Source organism: Aquila chrysaetos, chromosome 3 (assembly GCF_900496995.4).
Source record: "Aquila chrysaetos chrysaetos chromosome 3, bAquChr1.4, whole genome shotgun sequence".
NCBI lineage: Eukaryota > Metazoa > Chordata > Aves > Accipitriformes > Accipitridae > Aquila > Aquila chrysaetos.
The window spans coordinates 69,955,798-69,983,703 of NC_044006.1; the positions used below are offsets into that span (position 1 = coordinate 69,955,798).

The window sequence follows — 27,906 nt, forward strand, 5'->3', positions numbered from 1 at the left end:
ATTTGGTCATAAATCTCACCCAGAGCTGGGACTTACTTCAGGTTGTCACTGTGTCCCCAGAAGATAAAGTGGGAGAATATCTGCTTCAGGCTCCAATACTCTATGAAAGCACTGTTTAAACAGACTTTAACTACTTAACCATGGGTTTAAGGTAACAAGGATAGTTCATTCAAAGCAGTAAAATATTTAGAGAAAAAGTAAGGTTTGTAACCAAAAAAAGAATTCTAAAATTATATATGTCACTTTTACTGCAGATTGAGTAACTACTGAAGAATATAAAACGATGAATCATATTGTGGCAAAAAAAAACCCCACACTGATTAAAAATCTGTTAATATGTGTCACATAATTTTAAAGTTTATTTATAGATTTTTACAATATTTGTAATGTTAAATATTTCAACAATAACATCCTCCATCCCTCAGTGAGTGTAAATTGTTGGAGCTTCACAGAACCCATTAGAGCAATACTGATTTACAACAGTTTAACATCTGGTCCTCTAAATCTGTTACACAAGTATTTGTTGTCTGTTTTAGTGTTTTTAAAAAAACACTTAAGTTTTTGCTCAGGGTGGAATATTTTCTGCCATATCCTACTGACAGACCAATTTTGCAGAATACTTTGTCAAAGTTATAATTTGAGTATCGTGGAGCAGCTATATTATATAAAATGGAAATGCCTTCAGTATTTAAGGAAGACTTTCTTCACACTTAATCCAATTCAAAACTTTCTTTCATGTGTTTGTAAACACCGATTTTTAAAGCAGCTTTCAAATATTCGAACTCTCTTTCTGCTCCATTCTGCTTCCAAATGGCCAATTTATGCCGTGGTGGGGTCTTCAGTATGGATACTGAGCTCACCTCATATGCAAAACCTACAGTCAGCTGGCTCCGTTTAAAGTCCGAGAGTAGGAAAATCTTTCTTATACATTACATATAAAACTAATACATACACATATCAAATTAATGGGATAGGTTTGGATTGCCCTCCTATTTCCATTCTGTGAAATCTGCTGATTTTTGAGTGGACAGAAAAGACAGGTTTGGCCCAAACTGTGTTTAAAAGACTTATATTACCAGGTCACATATAAGGAACACAGGTGCTGAGAATCTGTGCAGCTATTTCAAAGTCTAGTTAATTTTCACCTTATTTGTAATCATATCTTCTTTTCCCCTGAATTTAAAATTTTCATCCCTCTCTCCAGCATCCTCTTTTTATCATTCAACATGGAAAACCCATAAAAGCAACAAAGAAAATTGATTATCCAGGAGAACAGCATAGTGCAAGCACCCGACCATTATCAAAAGATCAAAACAAACAAACCAAGATGGCAATAGAGAGTAATTTGTGGGATTTTTTCCTTTTTTTATACAATTACAGGGAACTTCTGTGCTCTCTGTAACAGTGACTGGTAAATTATTTCAGGCGGGTATGTTAGAGTTTTCTTTTCTGTCTTTTTAAAATTTTAGTGCCATCTTGTATTTTATTTGATATGCCCTCAAAATTGATCACAATCATGATATGAAAGAGCTCCTGACTACCTGCCTGGGTTGTTTTACCGAGCCATAAGTCCTTTCGTGCCGTGCTCGATGAGTGCATTCAACCACTGAGGTTAGTGTGGTTTACGCTGAGAAAACACAACTAGATGATAGTATTGATATACGGCCCTCAGAAGGAAAGTCTTTCTTTAAGCTATAATTTGCACATTTGCATTCTGTCTTTGAATTTCACGGTGAAAAACTACCAGAGGATTTTTGTATCTGTTCCTTTTTGCATCAATGATAAGATACGGGCCAGATTCATCCCTGTATCACCCCAGTCTTATCCTGGTGTAACTTGGGTACAACTGGAGCAATGCTGTAGTGGACCACATCTGATAGGTACTGTCAGCAGCCTGGGGTATTTATCTTTGGGGTAAATACTCAGATTGTTTTATTGTGGCTTTATTGAAGCAGACACTGAGAAGCAAACTTAAAATTTATGAGGCCCTTTGTGAAGCCAAACTCATCCTGGGTTCAGTAAGAAGTGCTCTGTCTGAAAAGGGATTCATGCGTTTTATCTTCTGTGAGTTAACAGACTAGGTAAAATGGTATGGTATGGTATGGTATGGTATGGTATGATATGATATGATACGATATGATATGATACGATACCATACGACATGAACGGCTTGGGATTCCATCTATCCAGATATTTACATAGCTGTCCTCAGCTGGTCTCCTCAGTTCCCTCCACAAGATGAACATCTCAAAACCTATGTGGAAAATCAGAGAAATATGTCCTGACTTCAGCCCCTGTCTTTTTTCCCTTATTTATCTCACCTTACTCTGATGAAGTCAGAGATGTATCCAAAAGCATGATTGAGCCTTTTATCAATGCAACAGAAATGTAAAGGTCATTTCTAGGAAAGGAGGACCAGATCCTTGACCAAAGCAAGTAGCTTTAGTCTGTTGACTTGGGTTACAGCTGTTACATTTGACCTAAGTAGACTGGGGGTCCCCAGTTCATGAGGACTGTTAATACATTCTGTTTAAAATGGTTTATTTCATTTTCCATGCCAAATATACCAGGCAAAGAGCACTTTCCTGGTGACAGATTTTATTTCAAATGTGGCTTATGCTGAATGAGTTGAAGTCACCGACTTCATTTCGCTGAGGAACCAAAAATGGATGAAGCAAGATCCTGAATGGGCAAGATCAAAACTTTATTTACTAAGATAAGCCCTAAAACAAGGTTGTTCACTAACTAGTCATATTTTTTATTCATATTTGTCTTTGTGGTCTGACATTTGCTCATACTGTGATAGCTTCATCAAAATACAGATTTTAGAAAATGCTTATTGCTTGTCACTGTTTCATTGACATAAAGAACAAGCATGTTAGAATTTTATGAGCAAAATATTAACTTGTATGGTGTTCCTAATGCATACCAAGTTTACCAGAAATGAGGAGAGCCAGATATGTATTAAAGGAAATACTATTAATGGGTCTTACAGCGGGAGTGGTGAGGAATACCTCGTAATTATGGCATACACATCCAAGTACAGCATACTTTGTTCTGGAGGCTTAAGTAGGTAATTAGTATTGCGGTTACGGAGTCGTGAGTGATCTTAAATTATGTGGGTCTCTGAAAATTCTCCTTACTTTTAGTGCTGGGATGGATATGGTTACTCTGAGAACAAGTCCCTGGGAGTTACCCACTGGGCAGGAGCTCCTCTGCCACGGGAGGGGTGGAGGGGGCAATAGGAGACCAGCCAGGGGAAGGGAAGGGAGCGAGGGGAAAAATGCTCCTGATATGTTACTGTGGGCTCAGCGTACATGTAAAACTAGCACCTACGCCTTATATTGTCCGAACAGGGGATTTCTGAGGCTGGATGAAAAGGAGGAAAGCTTTTAGTAAGGGAAGAGCGTGAAAGGCTAGCAAATAAATGCAAGGTGGAGTTGCTACGCTCGGCAACTTCCACGCAGCTGTGTCAATGCCGGAGCAGCGCTGCAGCAGCGTATATCGCTGTAAGAGCGTTGATTAACAGCAGAACTGTGCTTAATGCAATATAGGTTAATACAGAGTCTTTCTTTAGGAGTGCCTCAACAAGGCTGCGTGCGAAAGAGTAAGAGAAAGAGAGAGACCAATTCACAAAGCTCATTTAAACTGAGCGAGAAGCTTTGGAAAACAAGGGTGTCTTCATGCCTTTAACCATATTTACAGACCTGGCTGGTTTAATGGCATTCAGCAATAAATTCCATCGCCTTCGGGAGCAATTGATAAAGGTTCTGGTAACCGCCTGCTCCAATCTACTTTGGGGAATGTTAATAAACCGGTACCCAAGGACTCCTAGGTGTGTGCCGTGGAATAGAGGGAGCTAAATGTCAGCTAATTAAGCAGAGCTGAGACCAAGAAAGATCTTGTGAGTTAAAAGTTAAATATTAATATCAGTTTCAAACTTTATGAAAAGCTGGCTTAGTGGCAGGGAAGCAGAAGGGATATATATCCAGCATGTTCATGACATTTTCTATTTCTAGTTAACCTTGCAGCTGCATTCAAAACTAGCTGAAGTTTTCTTAAAGCAAATTCTGGAAGAGCAGCCAACAAGGAATTATAACAACCCTTGAGGTGACACAGACATTAATGAAGGAAGAAAGAAAAAGATTTCGATATGGCAATGTTTCTCAAATGGTAAAAAAAAAAAAAAAAATCCTTGTCATATTAAATGTGACATGAACAAAAGGTGAGAGTTCAGAAAGCCTTGGTGCTCGGCAGGGCTGTATTTATCTGACTGCGCGTGTTGATCGGTTCTGCTAATTCCTGCAATCAGGGCTGAGCTCCAGCCGGCATCAGCATCGCAGAAGCACAGAAGCAGCACTGGGTTGCCGCTGCTCAGACCTGTGCCAAGGGCCAAATACACCAGAAATAAGCTCCACACCAGCCATTTGCTGTTGAGCAGGACCAAGGGTCAGGTTGTAATTTTCAGCGTGACACTGGTGCTTGTAAAGAGTGGGAAAATGAAGGTTAAGCACTGTGCAAAGTGTGTCACACAGTGAACAGGGTATCTTGAGCTGATCTCTTTTGTCTTTGAATTTCATTACTATTGTTGTGCATTATGAGCTCTGTTAGGGGGGTGGCTCTCAGCCCTGGTCGGGATTGGGATCCCATGTGCTTGGCCTTGTACGAGCAGCAGAGCTAATTCACCTGGAGCTCTTACGCCTGTCACCACACACCAGATGATGCCAGAGTATTGCTCCTTCATTTTCACAGGTCGAGAATGGGCACAGATTAAACAACCCGCCCACCTTTGGCCTTGCTGTGGCCAGGTCTTAACCACCCAGCCATCTTTTCAGGCCTCCATGAGGATGATAAACTATTAGAAAGTATTATTTGGGGTTACAAAAGAGTGATTAAATGCCTGTTTGCTTATACCAAAAGAGATGGAGACTTGTCTCAACTTCTCTCACTGTCTAAGCTATATCCTGGCAACTAATTAATATTTCTCCATTGCATTTAGTTGTGTTAGGCATTTTCTGCCGTGCTCAGCTGCATTGGCCGGCAGCAGGACAGCATGGTTGTGCCCCCAGCCTGCTGCACGCTGCTCTGCCCGTTGTGGCACATGAAGCGAACCACAAAATATACCGTTTCATCCAGCGAGACACTCCTGGCTCTTCCGGAAGAAGAAGAATAACCAGTCTCATTCCTAAACTGTGAAATTTATGACTGATGGATGCAAAGAGAGCACCCGAGCACCCTGTATGAGCCTCCAGGTGCCCTCTGCCTACATGGCTAAAGGCAGGGGGGAGCTGGAGCTGTGCCTCCTATGAGGCTTGGGTTATCAATATACCCGCCGTGTGTTCTTACCTTCTAATTCCCCCGTTACCACTGAATTTCAGAATATAAAACTGAGCTGTCTAGGTTGGGTAGATCTTACAGTTTCAAATATCTTCCTTCCTTCCAGTCCCCTGGGCTTAATTCCAGTGTTGCCAGCCCTCAGCACCCAGCCTGTGACTCTGCCTTTCCTAAAGAAGCTTCCCATGCAGAATTAAACCCTAACACTCAGCTTGTGCTTTAATACCTGCCTGGAATAGGCTTTAACCTAAGCCACGGTGTCTCCCAGAGCCCTCCTGGCCGTACCTTACACCCACGCAGGAGCGTAGGAACTCGTGGTCACCTGAGGATGGTGCAGCCTGGGGGGACAGCGATGATGCCTGAATCCCAGGGAGTGGGAATATGTGAGGTTGGTTTTCTCGGGGTAATTTTCCTTTGACTTTCAAAGGCTTCGCTTTGCATGACCAGGTAAGACCATGAAAAGAATTTCAAGATATTTGGTGTTTTCTGAGCCTGAGTCATCTTTCATACAGCCTTTGTGCTTTTCATCAGAGCAACCTGAACAAGCCAAAGCACTTTACCAGGGTGAATAAGTACCTTTACCCACAACTTAGAATAACAAGGAGTAGAGACAAAATTTGGCAGAAACGGGACTAGAAATCACACATCCTCATTCCTTGTCCAACACCTGATTTGCTGCACCACATTACTTAACATAGGTACTGGGTTGAAGACATACATTGCTTTTATTATTAGTTATTATAATGATCTTTATATTTCCACTGTGTGGGCTATCAGGAAACTTTGCATTGAAAGGTTGTCTGTGGCGTGCTGCACTAAAATCAGGACTGACTTTCTCCTTTTCAAAGCCCTCGATTGCACTGGCCCAGGTGAGAGGAGGACTGCAGCACAGCAGGTGGTCACAGTTTACCTGGATTACTGGCCTTCAGTCCCACCAGACACAGTTTCCCCAGTTGTGCTCGCTTTCCAGGGTGACTAGCGGTATCTCTTCACTTACGGGCTTTTTCATAGAATGAATGTCACAGCTCTAGTAGCTGCTTGAAACTAGGCTGAGAAATAACCTGGTGGTGCTGAGCACAGCCAGGACATTTTGGGACAGCATACTGAAGGATGACAGCTGAGGTCTTTCTGGGCTGAGCCACCCTTGTGCTGGGGACACTCAGGAGCAGTGGGAACAGTTGGGAAAGACGTAAACTCAGTGGTGGGGGGGGGGGGTGTTGCCATTGCGAGGCTTTCTCATACGATAGCATAGCATGGTGCACAGGGTAGATCCAGATTTCAGATTACCTCATCTCCCCAAAATGAGTGACTCTCCTGTTTTCCCCATATTTTTGCTTCTCCTGTACAGTCAATCCTTGAACTCTCAGGAAACCCACCTGTCTGCAGTCTTCCAGATTCAAAAGAGGGACAGACACGAAGATCTATCTGCCTGCAGCCCTTTCCCACCCAGAGCCTGTAAGGAATGAAAAAGTTGCATCTTCTCTCCATGGAGAAGTCTTTTTAGGTTAAGACTGATTCTCCTTAAGGGGGATCTTGTCAGTCTGTTTCCTTCTGCCCAGAGCTACTGCACTGTGGAGGGTTTTTAAAGTACTGGGGAAGAGGCTTGGAGTATCACATGTGGAATAAGAGAGAGCTGCTCTCTCCTTAGTGGGAGCCAGAGGCTGGGACACCAGGAGGGACACGCTGTAGGCACGAGCAGTCACTCACCTCTCGCTGACTTTGCAAAGTCTCCGTGGTGGGAGATGTTCCCCAGCCTCTAGGAACAAGCATGTGTTTTGTGGCTTAACTTCAAGCGTGTTTCTGCTCCGGGCAGAGATGCAGACCTGGCAGCTGCAGCACAGTCAGGGTGGCCCTGGCCACTGCCACATGTTCTTGTGCATCCTCCATGTTTCTCCGCAGCAACTCCACCAAGTGCAGTGCTCCTGTGGAGCACCTTGGGGCTGGCCATTGCTTGACCCAAAGTTCCCAGAGGGGAACTCAGGATTTACTCCAGAATTTTGCATTTGAGAGGTTCCTGGCTTACCTTCTCTGATGGGTGTGCAGGGCTCAGTCTGTTGCTCTGTTTTATATTTAGAGACTGTGTCTTCTTTAGTCACTGTGGACTTCCCCCTTGCTTTTCATCTTTTTTCCTTTTTCCCCTCCATCCTTCAGTCCTATCTGCTTATTTTATCCACCTGTTGTCTTTCTTCAAATAGTAAGGGAAGAGCTCATGTTCTGTATTACATGTTGGTACAAAACTTAACATCATGGGCTGCCTAATTCAGGGGCTTCCTGAAATATCACCAGCTCTGGCTGTTTCTCTTCAGGGAGGGTCCTCCATCTCTCCTGAAAAGCCTATAAACAACCCTGGATACGTCTAAGAAAGCCCTGCCCTCATGAAACTGAATGAACAGCTCTTTGATTCATTTGAAGATGATGATAAAAAGACAAAACACAAGTAGCTGAGATCAGCCATCTGATCTTTCACCTTTGTGTCCAGATGAAAACACAGATTCTTAACCTTTGAGCCCTTCAAATGATTTCCTGATGAGCTTCAGCAATGGCAACAAGACTTAAGCTGCCACAGTTCAAGGAAAGTCAGCTTGAAAGCCTCTTTTATACTTCACAGCATTGGGATTTAGTTCTATATGACAACTGGTTTTAATAAAATATTTGTTTACCTTGACAGGAAGCTGGGTTTTCATGACTGTATTCAGGAAGGCAGGTAGGTTACACTCCTTAGCAGGGCTCTCAGCAATAACTTGGTGTCTGCATGGACAGTAGTGCTACCTGCCCCATAGAGATCAAGATCTTGTCTTGACTGTGCTAGAAATTAAGAAGAATGACTTCTAAGCACATGAAACACACAGGGCAATTTTTTTTCCAGACACTTCCAGTTGTCAAAAGCTGTAATTGAGGAGTGATTGTATGATCTCATGGCAGACCTGCTGGTGGTTTATTTACTGGATGACTTAAGGAAGAAAAGCATCTAGCTAAAGTTTGGTGGTACCTGGGATATAACTTGTGTGTAGCTAGAGCATTGCATGTAGCAATGTGCTCTGGAGCCACTCGAGTTACTCTGAGATGCTCTTCAAATCCTCACGATGAGTTACCATTTACAGCAATGCTGTCAGGCTTTTTAGGCTCTGTGTAAGCCACAGGTTTGTATGGAAGGTCCTGTTTGGATAATGTTTATGGGAGCATCTCCAGAAGGTATCCAGAACATCTTTCAAGTAGTGTAGACTCTCTTCCAGTTCCACGGACACTGCAGGGAAATGTGGCGTGTGTTGTGACATTGATATCACTCTCCTAAATGCTGCAAATGCCTGATACTTTTCTTGCTGAGACTTGTTTTATACCAGGAAAATTTCGGAGATTTGACTGAACTTGCTCTTGATGCTCCCAAAGGAGAAATAAACCCAACATCTTGACATGGTTACAAGAAAGGGTTTTTCTCATTGACTAATTGTCCGAATAAGATTTCTGACTACCACAGTTTCTCCCACAAGAGCCTTACTATTTGCCATGCTTTAAATTTGACTTCCATAAGTCTGGATATTAGAAATGCATGAACCTCAGTGGGACACACAGAATTTATTTAAAACACACCTCAAAAAATCTAAGCTCTTCTGTTTCGACAGGCTCTTTCATGGTTCTCTGCTACTGAAGGCAATTCTAAGAGATGCTTCAGACAGAAAGTAGGAGATATCTTAGACTTTTTGAGAATGGATGATTCCTGGAAAAGCTAGCTTGTATAGAAAGATATAAAGAGCTGAGTTCTGTGTATAAAACTTTATTACCAAATCAAGGCAACTCATCTAATATTTGGAGCTTTTCTTATTCAGGTTAAGAACAAATCAGCAGAATTTTTTAACCGACACTTCATGGACATTGTCCATATTAACACGAACATCTTTCTCTTTCTTTGCAAGTGCCCAGATCTAGGAACAGTATTCTCAGCACCAGGTCCCATTTATAGCAGCTCTTGTTCAGGACTACATCTTGGACGATGAATGAATTATACCTGGGATACACAGGTTAAGTTTTCTGGGTTTTAGTGTGTTTTCCCACTTCTTTCTTCTACAGAGGGGAAAGATCTGAAAAAAACTTACTTTTGTGAGGGGAAACACAAAGTCCCTCCAGCTCTGCTCCAGGATGGGAGGGCTCCAAGCTTCCTGAGAGACACGATCTTTCTAGATGGAAGTCCTTCCTTGAGACTTCACAGAAAACAATAAGAATGGGATTTCTCAACTTTAGTTCTGCTTTTTCTGCCTCTGAGACCTGGCATCACAACCTCCATCTCAACAGCCAGCTCTTCTGCTTCTTTTGTAGCAAACCCAAGATCATTCAGATCAGAAGCAGCTTGGCCACAGAGACATTTCTAGCTTCAGAAAATATGGGTCCTTCCACAAAGAAAAGCTGTGGGTCCTGAAGATTGAATGATGTCAGACAGAGGTGTCTGACAATGGAAGCACCAAGCTTCTGCATCCTCTTTCCTAGAGCCTAGGCTGTGATTGATGTTGATGGACATATGTTAAATAGCTGTACCACTATCCAGCACTAATATTTAGGTAGGGCTAATTTTTATCTACCCATTCCTTATTACTTTCTCGGGGTTTGAATACAATAGTACCTGAAACTGATATCAACTTTTTAAGGAAGTGTGTCTCGTGTTCTGTATAGATGTAGACTACTTATGAGTGCATAAACAGCTATCAAATCTGTGAGATCCCATCTTACTGGTTGATACCATCTTATTTTGTATTCTGACAGGAAAAATAACTTTATATTCATATCACAAATTTTTAGATAAGACAATTTCTTACTTGCATTTAACCTCATCAGCTTCCAACTATTTCATCTTGCACTTGTCCTGCTGTCAGGAGGACGTGTATTTTGGAGTACTTAATACAAATCCTCCAGACAAATGCTTTCGTGACCATCCACGGCGATAATTTGTTTGCATGTGTGCATTTGGGGAAGGTTGTCAGCCTCACTTTTAACCTGATGAACTCAGTTTCAGTCCAGCTGCTGCTCTTTGACTCTGCCTGGATGAGTTTCCTCTGGCCCAGTTTCCTCACTCCTGGGGATGAACAGGCACAGCCCCTTATTTCAAACAAGTTACCAGCCCCTTTGGATAGATATGCCACCAGAAATAGCAACTTTTACTGGTCAAAACTTGAATAAACTGAAGGAGGGCGGGATAGGACTGACTGGCAAAAACCCACCTCTCCCCTGTGCAGCTGATGGTGCAAGGAGTGGCTTGGATTTGTGGTCATTCAGTCCAAGTCTTCCAGAGTTTGTGGCACGGATGAGTCCACGTGGGAAAGGAGAGGGTGAGAAGGTGTGTGGTCTAGCAAACCTGGAGTCCCAGCCACGCTTCTGCGCAGCATTGTCCATGTGTCATGGCAAGAGGACGCGATGCTCACTCTGGCAAAGCAATTTTGCAGTAGCTGTTTCGCTGACAGGTTGCAGACTTGCTTCTTTTGGAGGTAGTTACCTCTAAGAAATCTCCTCCAGGTCATGAGCAGAAGGACAATTTTGAAGTTATTAAAGTGTAATCCTTGAAGCAAATTAATGTTCTTCACCATGTGAAGGCTTCTGAATTAAGGCAAAGAACAGAGGAAAAACTAAGGCAGAGCTAGGGCACAGTCTTACACTACATAGCCTGTTCAGTAACACGTACTCCAAGGTTCATGGATGTCTAAAGGTTTCAAACTTGGTCCCTGCCTTTTCTAGAAAGGAAGACTTTGTGCTGTTGTCCCCTCTGAGTCAGTTGTGTCCTGCTGAGTGCTTGTGTCTTTCCAGGGAAGGCTCTGAAACCCCAGGGAGAAGCAAAGAGGGAAAGTCCAGGGAGGAGCCAGGCTGTAGAAGAGAAGTGAAGGGCTGGGGCAGAGTCAAGAAGGCTGAAAAAAACCTAAGGAGTGAGGACATATGAGAAGAATAAAGAAAAGAGAGAGAAAAGACCTAGCATGGATCAGGGGTTAGAGTAGGGCTGCACGAGGCACAAGGGATACTGGGAACTGGAGTGGGGAACCCAAACCAGTTGAGCACATGACAGAGAGGAGCTATAGGTGTACCAGGGAAAATTAAGTACTGTTGGGGTATCTTTGTCAAGAATGACTTTTAAATTATTTTTTCATAAAAACAGGCACTAGCAAAATTGTTAAAAACAAGAAAGTGTTGACTGTCCCTCCCCCAAACAGCCGTGACAGTAGTGCAGGTGGCAGTGTAGCATCCGCTGAGGGATGCAGGAAACACTGGGCTGCATTTCTTTTCCCCTAAAATGTGAGAAAAGTTATTTCCAAAACTGAAAAGAAACCAAGATCCTCAAAGGAAATTAAATAGAAGGTAAGTATAAACCAACTTACAGGGAGAGAAGAGGAAAAACTCAGGTTATTGGAAAAGAACAGGCCAAAATGCAAACTCAAACAGTGATACCGGGTGTCTGTTATACAATGGTCCCATGATGGAGCTGGTGGTGAATGTGCAGACCTGCCCTGGGAGCATTTCATGCTGCATCGACCTGCTGCAGGATGCAGACCTTGCTTCAAAGGTGACATTCTCCAAAATGGAGAAACCTCTGCAGAGACTCCAGCTGGCCCGGCTGGGGAAATGGGTGAAGATTTGGGGACCTTAATTTTGGCCCCTTCCCTCTGTAGCAGCAAGCTGAGCACACAGGTGTATGTAGAGCCTTCTTGCTGCCCATGCACCAGCCATCCCCACTCTGTTTTACGTATTAGAAATACATTTAGGAGGCATCCCAGGAGTGCTCTGGAAAAGGATGGCTTTTATGCTGACCCATTTTCCCAGTGCACCTACCAAGAGCCCCATGTGCCAAGCAGCGGTCCCTGGTATTGGGCATCCCCAGCACAGCAGCCTGCATGATGGGAGGATCTTTAGTGCCAAGGATTAGAGCTCCCTCCTTTCTTAAGGCTTGCACCAATGTTTCTGAGGAAATAAGGATGCCCTGAATCCTGCCAGGAGTGGGACAACTCGAGCGGGTGGGCTGAGGTGGGAGGTGGGAGGATAGCCAGCTTTGGAGGGAGCCAGGAGCCTCGTGGGGACACGGGTGACAACTCGCTTCTCCCTTGGGGGCCCTGCCTGGAGGTTCAAGTGCTGCCCGCCCTCCACCTGCAAGGCTGGGGGAGAGGAAGGCCTTCATCTTCCTCTTCACTCAAAGACCGACATGTTAAATCAATGGCACCGTCTGAAGCACAGCAAAGTTTCCTAGGGCTGCTCAAAATCCATCACAGCCCCCGCCTGGCGTGCCGGGTCCCCTCCTTTGGCAGGGGAGGCAGGGCTGAAGCCTCGCCTCTCGGTGACACCGGGCACAGCAGTTTTCTGGAGTATTTTGATGTGATGCCTGCAAGAAACCCACTGTCAGTCACACGCGGCGTGCATGCACTGCAGGTCTAGAGGTCTTGTACTTATTCATTCTTGCCACAGCTCCAAGTCTTCATTTTCTTGCCCCAGGAAATACACTTAATTATTTATTTGTATTGGACCCAGGCTTGTAATACTTGGGTGCACACTACAAAGCCGCATGCGAAGAACTATTGCTGGCTGCAGTCACCCATCAGCCCCCTGCTTACCCCAGGCCCCTGACAAGATAACTAGCCCCATCGACTGCGCATTAAGATACACATTAAGAAAAAAGAAAAGTAAGGTCCTCCATGCTTGTAGCCCTGTTGAAAGCAATGGAGCTAATGTGTCTGGAAAAGATAACCTGCAGTGAGCCAGTTCCTCCTCCGGTGCACCCTAAAAATGGCTTCAGCAGGGACATCCCCCAGGATTTGGCTGGGGCTGGGGCAAGAGGACAAAGCTGGCTTTGCTGTGGGTTCTGCCATCCCCAGCAGCCACATTGGCACCCAGCTAGGTCATGACCAGGCGCCTGGGCAGCCACGGTGCCACCTCCATCAGCTGGTGGCCATCACAGTGTCGTCCTCCTGGTGCTGGGGGTAGGAGGTGCTACTGGGCACCAGGACAGCAAAAAAGTTAATTAAAGCTGGTGGGTTTGGAATTTAATTAATACTGTTTGCCCGTTTGCTGTAGGATTTCAGCCTGGCAAGCCTGCAATTGCAGTGGTGTCACCTGCTTTTGTCCAGGCAACAGCTCTGCGGGCACGCTGGTGGCTCTGCCCTGGGCTCGGTGCTCCGGTTTGTGTCCGCCTTTACAGATATCCACAAAAATGTCCCCTCCGCTGACCTTGGGATGCCTGAGAGTTTGTCAGATGGCCTCTCTCATGGCGTGCTCCTGGTGGGATCCCCACAAAGCCAGGTCCTGTCTGGAGCAGGTCAGAGCTGCACTCCAGCAGTTCGGGGCTAGACGAGCAGGACGGGAAGCACCAGGGAAGGCCAGTGTCTGGGTCACCCCTAGGTACTATGGGGAGCCAGGATTCAAGCTGTGATTTGGAGTCAGACAAGAAACCCAGGTTACCCAGGGTGTTCAGCAGACCACACGTTAGGGTGGGTGACTCTCACCTTGGAGCTGCTCTCTGTTGGCTCACCTTGGAAGAGGGATGGGATTACATGTCTTCAGGGAAAGCCCTCAGTGCTGGCAGGGAATCGCTCCCACAAACATTGAAATACTCATGCAAAAACATTGCGTCAAAGATAATTACCGCAAGGACTTTCCACGCAGCATGGCCAGGACTGGACTGCTTTCCAGCCACTGGAGACACAACCACTGAATGTGTTCTTCAGCTCCCTGTGTGCTGGGCAGGGACTGCCAAGTGGTGGGAACGCCCAGTGGGTCCACCAGCATCCTTCTCCCAGCTGACCCCTCAAGTATTCACCCACCCAAAGCAGACCCCAACCCACGGCGTAGCCGCTCTGCCCATGCCACGCTCGTAGCTGGGGTCCCTCCAAGCAGCCCCCTGTGCTCGCCTTCCCCCCTGCCTAACTAACTAGAGCTCCGCGCTGCAGGCGAGCACGGGAGGAACCTCAAGAGATGTCTACTTTTTATCCTAGCTTTGGCAGTGATATTTTTCTTGCTCTTAAAGAATAAGAGAAGCTGCTCCTTTCTTCCAGCCCTTGCGCAGCTTCCTTGCCAGGGGATGTGTGTTTTGCAGCTCTCTGCTCAGCTAGCAGTGCAGGAAATCAGTCGTGCTGGACCATAGCAAGGTTTTGCTCCTCCACGAAGAGGAGCTGGGATTTGAGCGGCAGGATTTATTAATCCTTTTCAGAGGATCTAAAAAGCAGTCTGGGTGGCACTGGGATTATGGCATGGGTCTGGGAGTCCGGGAAGCTCTTTGCACTGCCTGGCTCTGCCACCAACTTCTGACATGACCTCAGGCATATCACTTTGCTGCTTCCTACCTTGATCTCCCCATCTGGCAAGCGGAGATAATACTGCCCTGCCTTGTATGGCTATTGGGAAGATAAGTTCGTCATCATTTTTTGAGGCACTGAGATGCTACGGGAGATGGATAATGAGACAGACAGAAAGATAGCTAGATAAATCAATCTCTTCTCATTCAAGTGAAAACAGGCACTGCAGGTGCAGTGTTTGAGATTAATCATCAGAAAAATTAGTTCCCTCAGTATCTTTTCAGGAGGAAGAAACAGCCGTAGGGCCCAGTCCTGAAGAGAGTTATGCACATGAGTAACCTTAACTTGAATTCAAAGGGAGTGCACAAGTAAAACTACCCACGTGAGCAAGTGCGCACTCCAGTTGCAACTTCCAAAAATGCCTAAATAAATGATGTGTCCCAGCTGACGCACGTCCCTAAGTCACTGGGATGCTTTTAAATATTTCCCTCAGACGTTAATTTTTGCCCTTTATTAGCCAGCTGCTTTATTAGCAGCTGACTTTCTGAGAAGCAGTGGGTTCCAGCTTTCTTTGCAAATAAAATGAAACAAAAATAAACACAAATATGTTGCCAGTGGACCTTACATATAATGTGATTTTATATATACTATAATTGTATTATTAATTCAGACTAACCTGTTACGCTTTCAACATCGTATATTATACGTTTGCCCTATATGAAACCTTGTCAAATATATTTAACTTCTTTTTTTTTTCCTGTTTGTCGTATTAGAAAAGGGAAACTTTAAAGGCAGCTAAACGTTATTTGAACTTCTCTACCACTATGTCCTGTAGGAATCACTTTTTTTTCCTCCAGACCAGAGCATGGAGCCCTTTAATATGCCAGACTGGAGTCAGAAATTGAATAGGGTTATATATTCAGTTGCCATAGTTGCCATATGGTGCCAACATTGAATGAAATAAAATAAAAGTCCAGAAGGACTGGAAGTCAATATTGGGGCAGCCCGCACAACGCTGACTCTGGGACAAAACCCCCAGCCCCGGCGGAGGATGGCGAAAAGACCCAACCCCGAACGGCTGAAAATCCGCTGCAAAGGCAGGGGAAAAGTCTCACCGAAGGGGAAGCCAAAGCAGCGCCGTGTTGGGATGCATCTGCGCCCAGGAGACGCGGGAGAGCCAACCGAGGCGGTACGGGCAGCGGAGAGAGAAAAACTCATCCGAGCGTGAAGTGGCGAACAGTCCGAACAATTGTCACAACAAGAGGAAACGCATCTCAGCCCGGCTCAACCTCGCCTATCCCGGATGAACAATTAACCGGCCAGAGTCTGCTGGCATGAAAGGCAGCTCAAAGGAAACCGGGGGCGAAGGCTCTACGGAGGAAAAAGAGCGAGGAACTAAAACCAAGTGGATGTAAACAAATATGACAGGACTGTAAGGCATCCGATGTGGGCTTAGGGATGGGGAAGATATTATAAACCTGCTGGGTTTCAGTGCATGTTGTGAAAAAGGTGGCTGGGAATGTGGTATTTTACAGATGCGAGAACAAAAGGGTTTAGGTGGTAATAGTAGGTGATGGAGGAAAAAAGGCGGGAGGGGAGAGAAAAAAAGGAGAAAAAAAGAAAAGAGAAAAAAAGAGAAAAAAGGAGAAAAAAAGAAGAGAAAAAAAGTAGCCCCCCCCAACTCTAAAATTTCTTATAGTTCAGCATTCACAAAGAGTTAGAAGATGCTCGCTAGGCTGAGCAAAATTCAGAGCATCCTCATATCAATATTTCTTCCACTTTTAGTTAACAGAGCCCCCCCATTCTAATTAAAATAGCTTCATGAGGACTGAGAGTTGATTCCAGAAACTCAAGCTATCAACATTTGCAGGTTTATATATAGAGAAAAAAAAAAAAAATTAAGCTACCAGGAAACCAGCACCCAGGAGTGCCAATATTATCAGGAAAATTAGAAGGGTTTGAAATCACTCCCAAGTGTCTTGAGGAACTTTGAGCCACATCCACCGCCTGCAGAAAGCAGGTCTAGGGGAGTAAAAGGCTGCAGAGGTTTACACCCATGCAGGATCTGGCCCTGGTTTCAGCTATATTCAAGTGAAATATATAAAATGTGCCAAAACGTTGACTGTGGATCGATTGTGACCTTGTAGCTGTGTTTGCTGGAGAACAATTTAAAAAATCAAGTGCTGAAGCTAACAAAAGGAGCAGCATCCCCTGGTCCTTCTGGAAGCAGATTTAATGCCAGAAACAAGGCAAGGGACAGCAAAAAGCCCACCTGGATGTAAACCCATAGGCAGGTATTTTTATATATCAATGGGGGAGAAATCTGGTGGATCTAAGGTTGGTACGCGCCGTGCATACTGTATTTAACAAAAGTCTGTGGAGGAGGAGGAATACTGTACAGCCACCAGCGTGAGGGGAAGCAGGGGGACTCCTGCAAGAAACCATAATTAAGCTGCAAGAGACTCCTGCTCCTCTCAAAATGAAGAACGGAGAGAACAAGAAGCGGCCAATGTGGCTTCATAAGGGACTGTGCAAAGATCTGAGGCTTTAATTTTTTTTAATTAAAAAAAAAAGAAAAAAAAAGCTGTAGTCAAAATTAGAAAGCAAGAGGGGGCAGGGAAAGGAATCAAACAAGCATACTCAAATTCAGTTAGGGATTATAGGGGAAATAATAAGGATAAGGGGAAAAAAAGAATTTAAAGCTAACCAAAGAACTTAAAAAGGGCTTTAAAACCTGTATCAAAGAGAAAAGACATTCTGGAGAGACAGTAGGCCCATTAATTAATTAGAACGGGATTAAATTAAGGGTGAATCAAAAATGGCTGGACAGATGAACTTTTAAAAAAAAAAATCTAGCCTTAATAAGAATAAAAGAAGTTGAGGTGATTTTTGTAGGAAGGTCAGAAAACTTAGTAAAATAAATAAGCAAGCAAATGTAACAACAGTGGAAAAATGTACAGCAAATTACCTGTTCAATTTTTTCCTGCTTTTTGGTCACAAGCTGTCTCAGAGGGTATTATAGATTTCTGAGATGTCTGTTATTAAATATTCTTGCACAGTGTTTTCTGAAATATTATTTGTGAAGCGTGCATCGGTGCTGACTTGTTCACTGTGAGCATTTGTTCCTCCAACCTGAGGCTGTGTGGGTTCATCTGAGTGGACAGGCAGGTCAGGGTTTGCGCTGCTCTCGCCTGAGCAAGTGGGTGGAAGCCTCCCTGTCAGGAATCAGCTTGCCATCAGCCAGCCTTCTTCACCATCACAGTTTATTTTCCAAAAATATTCTTACATATATGCTTGAAACTGGCTTTTCACAAGTAGTCCTACGACAAACCTGTTTACTCAAATAACTACAGGATCTGAACTGGAATTTCTTAAGGAGAAGCAGAATAAATAAGGCAATTCCGTTTGATTCTACAAAATATGACCATATATAAACTACCTAACCTGGATTTCTTCACCGCTAAGGGAATCAGCTAACAAATGTCCTAAAGCACTGCTGATTTCTTTTCTTTTCTTAATGAAAAGCTGAAGAGTTACAGGAAAAATAGGAAGAAAATGTTAACGATGCCAGAAGAAAGCTGGTCCTGCTTGTTTTCTAGTAAAGATAACAGATCTACTGTACCAATTCAAGTAAAGGTACAAATAGTATAAAAGAAACATCAGTTGGGGCTTGTCTGTGTAGGGAAATTGGCCAAAATAAGCCATTCTGCCAAAAAAAAAAAAAAGGGGGGGAGACTAAGAAATAGCTGCTCTGGAGCACCTCCCCATGGGGGCAATATCGCCTGATAAATGAGGTTTTGGTTCCAAATAATCACCGTATCTTCTGAGTGGAGCTTTCCAGAAGCAAATGCCTTTTACTTTAGAGCAGATTATCCAAAGAATGTATTTCAGATGTTGAAACTGATTTTATTTCACTGTAGATACTGCAGACATTTTTCTCCAGGTAGGTAAATCCTTGCAGCCAGATCTGAAGATGTTGGGAGTCAAAGGGCATCTTTCCATTGGCTTTGGTGGGATTGGGCACTTAGAGGTTAACAGAGTAAACAAGCAGCATGGATTTATGAAAAGCAAATCTTGACCAGCAGACACTGAGTTCCTTTTTATAGAAATAGAAAATTTGTGAATTCAGGTCTGACACTCAAAATATGTGGGATTATCCATGTGAGCACAGTTCAGGACTGCTCAGTTGGGTCCTTGGATTTTAATAAAACAGTCACTGCTGTCTCCCGGCGTCTTACTCCCAACATTAATTCAGATTGACGTGGTTTCGAACATCTCTCAGCAGAAAGAACTGAGGAATGGCAATGAGCTGATCTGGGGGAGCCTCCAGTGGCATCTCAACTGGGCAAGACCCCAACGCAAGCCCCGGCCACACAGGTGAGGACATGCGGATGCACTTGGCAGCCCGTGATGGGTTTTCTTCACCAGTGATATTCAGTGCATCCTTTCCTCTGCCCCATGTCACCCTCTCCCTCCCTGCTACAGCCCCACCACAAATACCTGCTGCTCTTCAAACATGAAGGATGCTCTCCCTATTACAATCAAACTAACGAGCGTGCCAGCATGCACTTTATCACATACCTGAGCCCTATTGACTCCTAAAGGTTATAAGCATGTGCTGAAATGATTTGCTGAATGCGGAGCTTATTTACCAGCTATTGTAATGATCTAAAAGAAGTAGTGAATGGTTTGTTGATGTAATGTGCAAACTAGACTCAGGTGGGTGGATTTGGAAATCCCAAAGACGAGAGCAAAATAACGTACAGGAATCTGAAAAGGCAGGAAAAATGAGTGGGGAATAAAATGAGATTCAACATAGAAAATAGAAGCTACTACATTTGTGGAAAAATAATCTAAACCCCAGATATTCAATCAGTGATAAAAAACCAAGAAGCAGTAATGCTGCAAGAGATCTAGAGATGATAGTGTGGAGTAAATTAGACATGAGTTTGCCTTGAGATATGGCAGCAAAAAAAGGCCAATTTGATTTGGGGCTGAAGACATCACATCACAGCGCAAGAAGGTAATAGTCCGTCTGCATATGGCTCTGGTGCGGTAGCGCCTGCAGTATTTAATTATGGGCACCACATTACCTGAAAGATAGTGACAGATTGAAAATTATTCAGAGGAGAGCAATAAAAATAGTTCAGAGGCTGGCAGGATTGAGTTATGAACAAAGGCAGAGTAATACGGACGGAGAGCCCGTGCCGGCGAGGTGCCTATCCCCACAAGCAGGAGCGGGTGAAGGCAAAGCTGGCTCTGTCTTTCACCATTCCTCCCTTATTTCAACACAGAAGTGGTATGTTCATGGGCCCCAACGCCAGCAACACCTGGTGAGGGAGCGGGCATGCAGCAAAGTGGCTGCAGGACCAACTTGAGATGTGTGTTGAGAAACAGGAGCAGAAAAGAGAAGCAGCGAGAAAAATTCAAATATTGGAGCTGAGGCTCATGTCGCTGGCTCCTCTGAAGCCTCTGGTTTGGGGTGCTAAGTCAGGTGGCAATGAAAACCACGGCTGCAGGGAAGGGAGATTGAAACCCAGGTCATGGCTTGGTGGACGCCCTCGAATCAAGCACCCGCTCTGCCTCCAGCCCAGGGAAGGAGGCAGCAGAACCACAGGCTGAACACGCAGCTTGGTGCAGCCAGACCTTTCTCCATGTGGCTGATCAGCCTGTGAGCTACCATGGAGGGAGGGATGGGTGGAAGCTTCTGAGCAACAGCAAGTCAAAGGAAAAGATGGGAATGAGAACGGGAAAGGGAAAGGCACCATGCAAACAGCAGGATAGAGGGATGCTCAGGGAATAGCAAGAGAGGGGAAGAAACGTTAAGGATCGAGGGGTGGAAGACCAGAACATTTGCAGCTCTAATACCCAACCCAACTGAAAATCTGGAAAATTGATACTCTTGTGCCTGTTTGAATTTTCTTCTTTTTTTTTTATAGTAGGATGCATATGTATTTGTTGAGATGGGAGAAAGAGGAGAGAAGGTGCTTCACAGAAGCTGGAGGACAGGAATAGGAGCCGGGCCAGGGAGTCCAGGTAATACGGAAGAGGCTTTGGATTTGATAAAAAGGTTTGTGGAGGGGAAGAGGAGCCTTGTTTTGCTTTCTTTCTAAAAAAGGAATTTGTTGGGCAGAAATAGTAAGTAAGAAAGGGCCACGATAAGAGCTCTTTGTTACAGTTAGGGAAAATCAGGTACAGAAAATTTTGAAAATATTGGCAACATCAGGGACCGACAATATAATGTAATGGCGTACAGTTCTGAACTGAGGCTTTCTGCTACCAGGGGCAAATGTGGATGTTCCTTTCCAAAATCTTCCTAACATCCTGAATCACCTTTTGATGCACCTTGTCAATATAAATGGTGAAAAGTACAATTTAAACTTACGAGTAGTGGGCAAATATCTTGTAACCAGACAGAAACAAGCTATCCTGCGCTGCTGAGGGACCTGACAGTGTTGTGTATCTTGAGGTGACCTGACTGTGAGCTGATAGCACATCACTTAAACACAGTTCCCTCGCTTCCCGATAGCACCTACGGATATTTGTTTCAGTATAACTCTGTTCTTGCTGATCTATGTTCCATTTTTACTGTGTAAGAGAAGTGTTTGATTTAATGGAGAGAATACAGTCGGGGTCTGTTTGGCACACAGACCTTGGCAAGCAACTTTTCTATCAGATACAGTTTTATTCTATGTCTGAAAGTATGATGGCATTGGTGCTTGAGAGCAGATTCATGCTGTATCTTTAAGATTTCCCTGGATTTGGGGCATGTAGATGCCACTTTAAAAGCACTGTCATTTCCCGTATTTGAAAGTGACTCTTTTCTGAATAGTATTTCACTGGGGATTTTCTTTGAGAAGAGAACAGAGCTGGATGAAAAGAGTGCAGATTTACACACTTCTCAAGTTGAGCCACTGTGCAAATGTACTCCATTCACCTCTCCCTTTCCATTTTTTTTTTAATCTCGTACATTTAAAATACATTTAAAATTTTTACAGGTTTTCAGCAGCCCTGATAAAGACAAAAAGGCGTTTGTCCTGTAACTGGAAAACTGATTACAGCGTAGGGCGAGAGGCTGAGCCTGCACCGCTCGATGCACAGCCAGTGCCCTTCATCCCCCAGTAAGGAGCCTCACCAAACCCAGTGGCTTGGTCACTGGCTAAAGGGGAGACCTGCTTCTAGCCTTTCCATATTTTACCCACTGATGGTTTCAATATAACATATAGATTCAGTGCAAGGACCAGGATCCTTTCTCGCAAGCGACTGCTCTAGCCGTTGGGCTATGAGCTCATGAGCATCTCTCCCACAGTGACCTTGCTCTCCCTCTCCAGCCATCCACAAAGTCTGGTGCTCATTGCTGTGACCTATCGAAAAAATACCCCCATCAGCTCCCAGCTTTGCCCCACAAGCAGGGATGATGGGGATGCATGTGGCAGGACACATGCCTCCGTGCAAACCGAGGCGTGGGAGTGAGCAGCGATCGTGGCAGAGAGGGAAGAGCATGGCAGCTGGGAGTGGAAGTCTCATTCTTGATTTCTTATAGTCTTTTATTGATATCAGTGCTTAATGCCTCATGGTGTACCATAACAAATACTTCTCTTGTCCATGTGTGGTTTACTTTTTTTTTATGCATTCCTAAGGAAGCCAAAGCTTTCCTTTCCTTTCCTTTCCTTTCCTTTCCTTTCCTTTCCTTTCCTTTCCTTTCCTTTCCTTTCCTTTCCTTTCCTTTCCTTTCCTTTCCTTTCCTTTCCTTTCCTTTCCTTTCCTTTCCTTTCCTTTCCTTTCCTTTCCTTCACTCTTCTCTTTTTACATCAGAAAAAATAAGATTTCACTCCTTTTTTTTCCTGCAAAACCCCAGGTGTGGTTGGATTTTCAGTGCTCCATAGTTCCTAAGGGAGTTCATGGCACCATTTCAAACAGGTCTCTGAGAAAGTTCCCTTCTGAGCAAGTAAGTTTTACTATAATAACAAAAAGTTGCATTTTGCCTGCAGGAGAAAGGCAGTATTGACCAATATCTCCTTGTCTGAGAGCATGAAGTGACCTTGGGGATACAATAGACTTCATTGCTGAGAACTGAGACATTTATGAGCCATCCCACAGGGAAAGGCAAGCTTGGTTTTGTTGCTGGGCTCCGGGGAACATGTACCGCAGGTGATGCTGGCAAGGTTTGCAGGCAGTGAAAAAATAAGAGGCTTTTTGCTTTTACACATGTATAATGTAAATCCTCTTCAATGAAGGGAATGAATTGATTTTCCTATTTAAAAGATATATATATAGAAGTATGTATGTATGTATGTATTAAAATAGGGACTGACCTGAGAGGAGAAATGTCAAAAAAGTGTGGGGAGAATGCCAAAAGAAAAGTACTCCTCCTGATGCTGAAAACTGAAAAATGGGCTATTTCAAATAAAATGCCGTGCTCTGACAATCCCAACCTGACCAGACTGTTCTGCAATGAAGTTAAATCATTTGATTTCTATGGGGGCAAATGGGCAGTGCTGCAGGGCTGGGTGAGCCCTGAAGGACACGCTGTGTCCCACGCCCGAGGCAGCTCCCTGTACCAGGAGCATCCCTTACCGCTCCTCTAACCCAGCCTCAAAAACCTCCAGTGCCAGATTTTTTACAATACTCCCAGGTAACCTCTCCCAGTGCTTAACTCTCTTTATAGTTTGACATTTTAGCTAATATCTAACCTACATTTTTTTTTTTTTTTTTGCTGCAAATTAAGCTGATTATTTCTCGTTCTTCCCCCAGTGGATCTGGAGAACAACTGATGGTGTTTTTCTCTGCAACAACCTTTTACATCTTGGAAAACCATTACCCGTCCTCTCTTTCCTAAATTAAACAAACCCAGTTTCCTCAGACTTTTCTCACAGGTCAAGTTTTCTAAACTTTTTCATCTTTCTTGCTCTTCTTTCAACTTTTTTAATACTTTTTAAAGTCTGGCATCCAAAACGACACACAGTCCTTGAAATCCAGCTGCTGCTCAGTCCGATATTAACATTAACACATTGCAGGAAGGGATGTGTCCTGGTTTTTCCCCATTTTTCCATTTTTTTTCCCATTGTTGCCTATTCAGTTTGTGGTTCAGCACAAGCGCTAGGTCCTTTTCTGGAATATCCCATTTCGGTAATGAAACTGCAAGGGATTTTAAATGTGTTTCTTGGTCGTGATACCACTGAGGTTTGTGATACAGTTGAAAGGAAGGTGAAAAAGCTCTACCTGGTGTAACACAAAGGAACGTACGTAATCTTTTTCATTTCAGTAAACTCACTTTTAAAACGTCTAGGTTTTAGCATCAAAGACCTAATCCTCTTCAGAAATATATATTACAACATAATAAGTATTCTTTAGGGCTTTGGAAGTCATCCCTTAATAAAGTCATAGCACAACTTGTAATGTTACAGCTGATGTCAGATGTTAGGAACTCTGCAGTATAAATTAACATACAAAATCTTAGTGTACGGATCAGGTTTTCCAGGTAAGTGGAAGGGCTTGCTCTGGTTAATTTGAAATACAGGCGATGCCTTTCATACACCCATACCCTGTTTGGCTTGTTAAACTGGGCAAATTTTTTAAAAACTGAGTGTATTTATTATTTCACACTTTGCACTTCACTGCTTGTGGACAATTTCTCTCCAAACTTGCTCCACATACATCTTTATAATAAAAATAATAAGATGCAAGTACATTTTCCTCTTGCATTGTGTGTTGAAATTAATTCAGGACAATCCTTTAAAGCATTTCAAATATGTTCAAGTCTTTTATTTATGTTCACTGATTGTAATTTTGAGAATACTTATACTTCAGGATGCTCATACTATTAAAATAAAGTTAACACAATCTTTTTAATGAATCCAGCAATTGTAATAATGCCCAAAATCATGTGCAGGTCAGATACTTGATGTTACCTTGGTATAATGATAAATCCAGCCAAGAAAGTAAAAGCAAATCATATCTCTTTTATTGCTGTGTTTTCTTTTTCATTTATTAATATCATTACTTTCCAGATTTTGGGTAATCCTAAAAGAATCTTAAATTGACTTTTTATAGCTTTAAATCACTAGATGTATTTAACTAAAACAAAACATTTGAGGGAAAAAAAGAAGATACAAAGTGATGGGATTTATTGTCTCGGAATAAATAATCATAAGGGCTCTATTTTTGGTTGAACTGTATCGGGATTTCCCTTTAAAGGAAAAATAAAAGTTGCTATTTTTCAAGTTGTAGGACCCCAAAACCAAAAAAGATACTTGTGCACTGACTAGCAATTCCTTTTCAAACTGTAAGATGAGAGCACAAGAGAGGAGTGATCTTCTCACCCTCCGTGGGGTCCAGAGGGGCTGCGCAGAGCCGGGGGCAGCGCCACCAGCAGCACCCACCTCTGTCTGGGTGGCTTTGACCCTCTCAGAATAAAGCCTTCCTGCTGCCAGACCCTTCTTGTACATATGGACATACACATATGTAATAGAGATCATACATGGGAAACCATCAGTGTATCTTCTTGAAATGTTTTCATCCCATCAGGATTTATTGCCCGTGTTTTTCCAATGAATCATCCCCATTTTACATTATCCAGTTGGTGCATATCATGTATTGGCACAACCCAAGATACACTTTCTTTTTCCCTCACAGAGAATAAATATCAAAAAGTGATCTATCTTTTTCCAAATGTAGTTTTTCTTCCTCTTTTTAATTATATTTTTTAAATTCATGGAGGCAGTAAACAAATACCAAGGAGACCATCCAACTTCAGTAGCTCTGTAGACACAATGATATTTTCACAAAGCATTTTATAATTACTGTAACAGAGGCATGTCTATCATGATCGGAGTGTATCAGCTCTCGTGAATACTAGAAATGTGGCTGGTAAGATGCAAGTAAGAGCTTTCCAAGTAATGGGGGTAATTTATGCACCCTTATTATGGAAACATTTTCAAGCCATTGTTCGATTTGGGTGTAGTTTGCTTATTTAAGCATAGAATGTCACTCTGTCATTTCACACTTCTCCACCATCCTCTCTTGATTACACTTTGTCTGAGACACATGAAACAAATAGTTATTGATAGAGTTTAAGGCTTATGCATAGGGGGGAAAAAAAGGCAAATTTACGCATTAGGAAACGTTGGTGTCTCAGCTAAAAAAGAATGTTGCAAAACCTTATAAGAATATTCATCCTGGGAATATTCTTTCTGGGAATAGTCATCCTGGGAATCTAGTGAGTATTTAGAGCAAGTGCAAGGAGAAGGACAGCCTCGTATCTTTGCTAGCAGTGTAAAAACAGAGTATCACCACTCGCTCCGTGCTAGAGATAGTGGTCCATCTAAACTGGTGGGCATGCGATGGGCTTTTGTTTGGTGGGGACAAGTGCTCAGCTCGGAGAAAAAGGGGACAGGCAGGAACCTGCCCAGCTAAGCCAGTTGTGTTGAGGGTTTTTTTCATGCTTAGGATTGCACATAACATGCAAAGGCATCGCCAAACCGAAGACTGGGTAAATCTCGAAGGGCGTTATCTCCGTTGGCAAGCCGAGAGGTGGCCCAGGCTGATGCTGATGTAGCAGCTCCACAGGAGGGTGGCACCGTGCAGGATGAACCCCGAAGACATAGGACACGAACGCCGCTGCCTCGTCAGCCCTGTGGCCTCTCTCCAGCCACCTTGTTGTGCACTGGCCTTTTTGTCCCTAGCACAGCCACGGTGGCTGGTTCGCACCCCAGGGAGCTGGCATACAAGCGACACCATGGTAGTAATGACGATGGCGTAAGTACTTGGCTTCCCATCTGCCAGCCCTGCAAACCTCCCAGGGATAGAAGACGCAAGCTCAAGCCTACCCTGCTTCTATTACCTGCCTGCGTTTTTAGGCTGCTCTAATTTGCCAGCATCGTGTCAAGTGGGTACCGCACAGCTCAGGAAATTAGGGATGCGCAGGTGAGCGTACAGCATCTCTGGCAGATCCCTTCCCGGGACCGACTAGCCAGCATCGGCCAGCAGTAATTCCCGGAGAGGTCCAAGGGGGTCTGGAGCACTGGTTGGGAGATAGAGACTAGGATGCAGCCCCTCTACATTTGCAGCATCACCTTGCTTTTTTCCCAGGCGACATGATCAGATATAACTATAATTATAGGTATGTTGTCATCTGAGCTGTTTGTCAAGAGAGTTATGAGTTAACTATGACTTTCCTGGACTGCAGCAATTTCAGGCAAGCCTGAATGCCGCTTGCAGTTAGCGTTCTTACATGTGAGTGGTATTTTTAGCATTTATGATTACAAAAATCTCATGTTTGAGCAAGATCTGAGATAAGATTTTAAGACCCTATTTGTCTAATAGTCTCACTGGGATGTATTACCACATGCAAAACCGTGTGGGATGAGATTATAAAAAGTGGTGTTTTGATCAGAAGATGCTCCGATTTCTGAATGCAAAGCCATGAACTGAGGCACAGCTATTGCCTGGCAGATGATCATTGATATCACTATTTAATAAAGTGACAGTTGTCCTTCACATGGGACGAATCCTGCACCTACTGACGTACGTAATGTAACTCCCTCGACTGGAGCACCGCAAGAATAGACCCCTGGGGAGCAGTTAACGTCTGTGGAGACCTGAGTGTCCCCTCCAAATCCCAAACTAGAGGGGACCCTGCGTGGGAAAGGTCCTCCTGGGTGTATGTACTAGTAGGTCAACTGCTTTGCTGATTTATACCCCCATGGGATGAGAGAGAATAATTGGGGCTACAATTAGCAACAGAAATACGTGTGCTCCTGAGGAAGAAACGACATCACTGTGATGAACACTTTAAAGTTAGATAATCGATTCAAACTCAGACTCAACCTTCCAATCTGGGGTTCAGGTAAGAATTTACCCAGGGCAGGGTAATTCTTACCCTACAGGTAAGAAGGGCAGGTCCTCTCCCCTTATGCTGTCTTTCTTACTGCTTCAGTAAGTGCTTAAATGCATCCCCTTGCTCACATGCAGATGTTTGCAGATGCTGGACTGCAGCATTTCAGTTGAAGATGCTTAGAATGGTCCTTACAGGGTTTTTTGGTCTTAAGAATTTGACGATGCTGCAAGCCCCTGATTACTCAGCTCAGATGAGGAGAATAAAACCACACAGTTTGAATGCACCTGAAATCCAGAAAACAAAAGTTTGAAAAATCACTAGATTAAAAAATTCCAAGGAAGCTTTTTTAGCCAAAATTGTGGCCTTTTTTCTGCAATTCCCAAATATGATGGAGTCTGGGCCTGAGGACAAACCTCGTCATCAAGAGGACCACGGACCGGCTGTCACCGTGATGCCAAGACTTGGTGTTGGATCTGATTCACA

General features: G+C 43.8%; 1 protein-coding gene across 1 annotated transcript in view; it reads left to right on the forward strand.

Annotated features, from left to right (window-relative positions):
* Positions 1 to 23,359, forward strand: part of CNPY1 (canopy FGF signaling regulator 1) — a 98,896-nt gene extending 75,537 nt beyond the window's left edge. Inside the window, 1 exon segment of the mRNA XM_030009000.1 lies at positions 23,340 to 23,359. Within this exon segment, the coding sequence (XP_029864860.1) occupies positions 23,340 to 23,359 (20 nt within the window).
* Positions 23,360 to 27,906: the final 4,547 nt, after the last annotated feature.